A 7,001-nucleotide genomic window follows, 5' to 3' on the forward strand; every position below is an offset into this window, starting at 1 on the left:
ATAGCGCTATCTGACATTCGTGAAACAACAAATACTATTATTACTACTAATAAGTAATAAATAGTTTATTTGGAACTTATCCGGACATTGTGAAACAGGCCCTAAGTATATTATTAATATTTTTATTACATATTGCCAACATTATAAAGACGGTATAATTAATGAAACCGATTTCAAACATTTTTTCGGTAATGCTTAGATACTCTTTTCAAGCATTTTATAAATATTCGGTGGTGTCGTTCCACAGTTAAGTTTGTCGAATTTTGGCCAAAGGCTTTTGCTATGCTGACAAATTGTAAGTATGGTTTTAAACTTGCCGAAAAACCTATAAATTGCCGAGAGAAGAAGACTCAGTATTGCAAGCATCCTCATATTATACAGGTACTCTCCTGCTTTGAGGGAATATGACTTTCCCCCCTAATTATTAGTTCACTCCTTACCCCCTTACCCCATCATCATCATCTGCCGCGAGCGGCCCAGTGCTTCGTGCAACACCTAGTTTTTGTACTTCGTTCACTGTAGTTTTGTTTTATTATTTTATCTTGTTGTAAAATTGTACCAGAAATAAAGATTCTAAAACTCTATATTTGCAATTATATATTCTTATATAATATTATTGTTGTATAGTAAAGATAAAATACTTATGTAAATATAATAAATTGGTAATTTCGCATATCGCATAACATGTGTGATAAGCTTAAATTTAAAACAGTATTTATTGTTGTTTTTCGTTCAATTTGTTTCAACGAACGTCACGCGTTCCAAGTTACTTACTACACATGTAGTTCAATTGCGTCAGGGACACTTTTGAACAATGACATTTCTTTTACTATATTTATATGTTTTGGAAACAATTGTGTTTATCTCTTGAGCTTCAGGTGCGTAATATTCTAACATGGCGGCAAATCACGTGTTGGGTGCAAGAAATTGCAATCCTACTGTAAAGACTTTAAAGGCGATGTCAATGTGCTGCAGCAGCCAGTCACTGGGTTTCTTGGTAGAATGCTTACGCGACCCCAAGTTACCCCAACAGTGACGTGATTGGTGGGGTTTAGTGGGTAGGGCTTTTACAGCGAGTCCCACACTGTGCGGAAATGCTTTCCCGTCAATAAAAAAGGTGCGTAATATTCTAATTAATAATTAACTTTAAAAAGAACTGTGGGTGCATAAGACTGCATTGAATCCAGCAGAATATAGTTTTAATCCAATTGCAGGAAAAGTGGCGGACATTAGCTAGTTGGACGACAGTGGTATTGAAGGTTGTGACGTCATGCGGCCGTAATAAAACCGCCGAGCGCCGTTTGAGCTTATTTCTTTGTGATAGTGCTTCGAACGCAACGACTCAACAATCAACTATGGAGACTCTGTCGCAGGACACTCTTTCGACCTCTCCTCTCGACAAGGTAAAATGCTGCGCGATATTATTCTAAATGTTTTTAAAAAATCCTCGCTATTTTGACTGTATCAAGTTTATATATCAACCGAATTTTTTTTTATATTCATAATTATTCTAAACATTTAAATAGTTGATTGTATCTACCGAGGGATAAAAAACCGGGATGTAAAACCTTTATGTTTTTAAATAATTTTGACGCTGTTAAACTATTTAATCAACTCCCAAAGGTCACTGCCGTGTACTGCTTTCGAGGGGAAAGGCGCTTTAATAAAGAAGAGTTTTAGATCATTAGTTTTGACTATAATTATAAATATCTTAAGCGGTTTATTAAATATTATGGTTATATATGGTTATATACATTTCCCATTTTGTCTGTTATCTATATTAATTATTTTATACCGGACAATCACTCGAAATCGTTACATTATTGTGTATCAGTTTCAAGGTCAGAAACCCGTTTAACAACAGGTATATTTGGCCTTAATTTAATTTATATGTCGCGATTTTACGTTTTTTAAACTTTTTTTTATGATTAGGCCAACCATTGCCCATATCCGTCCAAAACCTTAAAGTTAATATGGAGTACGGTTCTCACCTCTGGGTGGAAGCTACCCAGTACCTCCTTCCAGTTGACCGTATTCAACGAAGGGTCATTCGAAATATCCAACGGGAATACCTCTCCGAGCGGCTTTATCATAATTTTATTGTGTGTTATCTTGTGTATGTTTTTAATTGTATTTTTAAATTATATTTTTTGCAAAACTTGTTGTTACATAAATTTTCATAAATATTAGATAGAAAATTTTATAAAATAATCAGTAGATTTCGTAATATGTATGACTTAATAAATAAATGAGTAAAGAAATACTTATCGTATCATATTCTGAGTTACGCCAGTTATTTTTTGTAGGAATAGCTAGCGTTGGCCTAGTGGCTTCAGCGACTCTTATCTCCGAGGTCATAGGTTTGATCCCCTGCTTTCCGATTGCAAATGAAAATGATCATGAAACAGATACAGAAATCTGAAGTCTAGGCCTATAATGGTTGTACGCAACTGATTTCTTTAAAAGTATGAACATTTTACATCTTGGTACATCAAGAAATATGGCCCTTTTTTATGAGTTGGAAATGCACTTATGCAGACCCGCATCAAGAATATCGAACTTGACGCGGAGTCCCCGCGTCAAGTTCGATATTCTTGATTCTTGTGTGGGGCTGGATCTACACTCAAATCCCTCTGATATTCAGAGGGGTAGCGAGACCTCACCCACTAAAAACACCTCAGCCCATCACACGCCCTTAAGATGGGCCCTCGGGAGTCGCTAAGCATTCTACCCAAGGAAGAAGAAATATGTCCCTAAATATCACTCATTATATTCATTTATCTGTTCAGATAATTATTCCGCAAACTCAGTAAGTATACCTAATGTATTGAACGAAATAATTATCAAAGAAAACGCGAGAACAGGAGTCAAATAATCTTATCTGTTTGTTAAGTCGCGGCCGTTGACCGGTGTCATAGGTTATCAGGATTCTACAGCGTCATAATAATTCAAAATATTTAGTATCATATGATAATATTTATATACCTATTGTATGAAAAACAACATTACATCACATTAGTGAAAATATCGATGATGAAAGTAATTAAAAACTGTTGCAAAACCTACGTACGTGATAATAAATTTAAAATACCATAATATTTCAGCCAAAATTGATGCAAGGAGGGAACTATATAGCCGAAGGTCGAGACTCTACCAAGTCGACGTGGCTACTCTTCTCTCCGGGCACAAGAGATAAGGCCGGTTCTCTCGCTAAGTTCCTCAGCGTGTTCTCTACCCACGGAGTCAACCTCAGCCACATCGAGTCCCGCTCCTCAGCCCGAAGACCTGGATATGAGTTCATGGTGGAGTGTGAGCATGGTTCCGGCGATTTCGGAGCCGCTCTGGACGAGCTGAAGAAAGATACCGGCTATCTCACCATAATTTCGAGAAACTACAAGGATAATCGATGTAGGCATTTTGGAAACTCTTTCTTTTAATTCCTATACAGTGCCACAGGGACCAAACTTTTTAAATTTGTTTTGATTTTCATTTTAATTATTTATATTTTTACTTTGTAGGTTGAGAAAATTCCTACACCAGTTTTGGTAATTTTGGTTTAATATGTAACAGCGGCGGTCCCATGGTTCCCGCGCCGTATTCGAGACTTGGACAAGTTCGCTAACCAGATCCTTTCGTACGGCTCGGAGCTGGATGCGGACCATCCAGGCTTCACGGACCCCAAATACCGGGCGAGGCGAAAGTACTTTGCGGATATCGCATACAATTACAAGCACGGCCAACCGCTTCCGCACGTGGAATACACCAAAGAGGAGACGGCCACATGGGGCGTCGTCTTCCAAAAGCTCACTGAGCTGTATCCTACGCACGCTTGCAAAGAACACAACCATGTCTTCCCGCTGCTTATCGAGAACTGCGGCTACCGGGTAGACAACATTCCACAACTGGAAGATGTTTCCAATTTCCTTAAAGGTGAATATAATGACAAATATGTATTGTACTCTGGTTGCCATGAAGCGTTAATATGTACCCGGTTTGCAGATTGTACCGGGTTCACGCTACGTCCGGTCGCTGGATTACTATCATCCCGGGACTTCCTCGCCGGGCTAGCGTTCCGAGTATTTCACAGCACTCAGTACATTCGCCATCATTCTCGACCACTGTATACGCCCGAGCCAGACGTCTGCCATGAGCTGCTCGGCCACGCCCCGCTCTTCGCTGATCCAGCTTTTGCACAGTTCTCGCAGGAAATTGGACTGGCATCGTTGGGTGCACCCGACGATTACATCGAGAGACTTGCCACGGTACATGCTGCATTGCTTATAATAACATTTGTTGTTATTGTAAAAATAAAAATATGTTTATTATGGAACATTAGATATACCTAGGTATCACTTATTCTAAGTAATTAAATTTGAATCTGTAGGCATCCCTACTCATCGGCAAAGATAGAGGGTGTAGGCCGAGAGCAAATGCCGGCGTAAAAAAGCAAATCATCAAACAACACTTATTATAAAATAAATATAGCAAATTAATTCGTAATAGCCTGCCCAGCACTAGTCCCAGGCCCTTTTATCAAATAGATCATCGCTAACTTTATAATAAGGCTTTTCACACAGCTTTTCTTTAAAACATTTTTTAAATTTATTAAAGAGCCCCTGGGATTTTATTAAAGAAGAGCATCCCTTTTCCCAAAAAAGAATTACTGATTTTAGAGTCTAGTACGGGAAAATTGCAGCCTGCGTTTGTTCCGAGTATTAACATTGTGCGTATGTTCTATTCTAGTAAAATTATCTTTGCTACTAACTATAGCACGAATAGCCCTCTTTTGTAGGATGAAAATAGTTTCGACAGCAGCATGACCCCATAATAATAAGCCATACGTGTGTAAGTAACTAAAATAAACAAGTCTACCTTAGTGTAGCTAAGCATGTATGTAAGCTGCGGAACTAAGTCTCCTCCAAACCGTTAATTATTATATATTAGGTATACTTAAATTCTAAGATATAATATATAAGTGTCTTATAAGTATAAGCCCAGCAAACCGGGGGACAGTTTGCTTTTAAATTGTTACGAATGGTCTGACCATCTTATTTTAGAATGCGAATTATTCGTATTAAAAATACATTACTATGATATGTTGCCTGTAAGAGGCGGCTTATCAGCGTTTCTTCGCACAGATTGAAGTACATTTAAAAAAGATTAACTGGATTTCAGTGTTTCTGGTTCACGGTAGAGTTCGGTCTCTGTCGCCAAGACGGCCAGTTGAAAGCTTACGGCGCCGGTCTTTTGTCCTCGTTTGGTGAGCTGCAATACTGCCTGTCCAGCGAACCAGAACTAAAGGAGTTCAACCCAGAGGTTACTGGGGAACAGAAGTACCCTATCACCGAATATCAACCAATATACTTCGTTGCCAACAGCTTTGAGAGCGCCAAAGAGAAAATGATGTAAGTGTAGTACGAGTAGTAATAAATACTTAAACGAATTGCGTTTTAAAATTATTTGTATAAATAATTATATCACTTAATCCCACATGGATGTGATGTAAAAATATAAAAGAATAATTTGAGTGAGTGGCTGTAATTGAAATAAAAAAATAATAATTTGTGACAAAAAAAGAGAAGTAGAAAAGGTGATATGCATATCTGAAAGCTCCTGTAATCTTTTTTTCAGAAAATTCTCTCAAACGATTCCTCGAGACTTCGCTGTAAGGTACAACCCATACACGCAGAGCATCGACATTCTGGACTCACAGAAGCAGATGAGGGATCTTCTTCGGGAAGTGCATCAAGAGATGAACCTCCTCCTCAACACTATGGAAAAGCTTTAAGACTTCAACTGTAAATTGAAAACTAGTTATATCCTCGTTAATAATTTTATACTATTTAGGATAAAATGATGAAAATTAGTATAATAGCGATAGGTACGTTTAATTTTAAAGCCCATTCTGAAATAACCAGCTTAGAATGAAATAAATATATTTTCAGCTGTTTAAAGTGAATTGGCGATTTAATTTAAAAAAAAACGAAAGTTTCATTATATATAAGGTATTAAATGTTTAGTTAATTTATGATGAAGTTATTTACTTTGCCCTTAACCCACTCCCTATCCGATATAGGAAAATGTATCAATTTCTCTCGTAAGCACTATGACGATTTTGAGGTCACTTCGTTCATTATAACCTTCTAGTGATTTGAGAAAGGAATCATTTACAAGGTGTCGAGAATTAAAACGACTTTTAAACAACATAATATAATTCATAATTTGTACATAAAAGAGTACAAGTACTTAGTACTCAGCTACTTATGTACTACAATAATGACGTGATGAGTCGCATATAAAGAATTTACAATAATTGGTGATTATATTAAAATTTATATTATATACAACTTACATTAAACTAATAATTTAGATATAAGCGAAGACATAATCATCCATTAATTGACTGGTTCTATGAGCTATTTCTAAAAAACTATCTCGTTATTACACTATGAGGATGAACAGTACTTTATAATATAACTATAAACTAATGTATGTATATATATAGAGGTTATCAAAGGGAGCAACACGGGTTCGGTTAGAGTAAGTTGTTCACTGCTAATTACCAACTGATATGGGATAATTTATTGTTTACATTAAAATACCCTATTTATTTACATTTTCTACAATAATCATTAAAATACATACAACTAGCGCTGAAGCCTTTGTATTACCTTGTCGGCAATTCGCTAGTAGATATTGTATAAATTTCAACAAGAATATTTTAATTACGCCATGATAAATTATATTGCGATGTAACTTAAATTATTAAAACTAGGCAATTTCTCCATTCATCAATTTGGCAACATCGGAAGAACAGCCCTCAATATGAAGAATCAAACCGATCATGAATTTTTTTTTATAGAACAGGGGGCAAACGGGCAGGAGGCTCACCTGATGTTAAGTGATACCGCCGCCCACGGATACTCTCGATGCTAGAGGGCTCGCGAGTGCGTTGCCGGCTTTTTAAGAAGGCTTTATTTCTTATGAAATTAAGGAACTGG

At 36.8% G+C, this 7,001-nt stretch overlaps 1 protein-coding gene across 1 annotated transcript; it reads left to right on the forward strand.

The window, feature by feature from the left end:
* The first annotated feature begins 1,267 nt into the window (after positions 1 to 1,267).
* Positions 1,268 to 6,031, forward strand: LOC111003375 (protein henna). The gene is made up of 6 exons (XM_045634190.1): positions 1,268 to 1,403; positions 3,105 to 3,408; positions 3,571 to 3,930; positions 4,000 to 4,262; positions 5,176 to 5,405; positions 5,632 to 6,031. The coding sequence occupies exons 1-6, from the start codon at positions 1,356 to 1,358 to the stop codon at positions 5,786 to 5,788; spliced, it is 1,362 nt and encodes a 453-aa protein (XP_045490146.1). The 5' UTR covers positions 1,268 to 1,355; the 3' UTR covers positions 5,789 to 6,031.
* Positions 6,032 to 7,001: the final 970 nt, after the last annotated feature.

This window comes from Pieris rapae, chromosome Z (assembly GCF_905147795.1).
Source record: "Pieris rapae chromosome Z, ilPieRapa1.1, whole genome shotgun sequence".
NCBI classification, from domain to species: Eukaryota; Metazoa; Arthropoda; class Insecta; order Lepidoptera; family Pieridae; genus Pieris; species Pieris rapae.

Bases quoted from the DNA above. Each gene is read 5' to 3' on its own strand.
- LOC111003375 (XM_045634190.1), top strand. From the start codon at position 1,356: ATGGAGACTCTGTCGCAGGACACTCTTTCGACCTCTCCTCTCGACAAG. The intron at 3,409-3,570 runs GTAGGCATTTTG...AATATGTAACAG, and splicing joins AAACTACAAGGATAATCGAT to CGGCGGTCCCATGGTTCCCG. The intron at 5,406-5,631 runs GTAAGTGTAGTA...TCTTTTTTTCAG, and splicing joins AGCGCCAAAGAGAAAATGAT to AAAATTCTCTCAAACGATTC.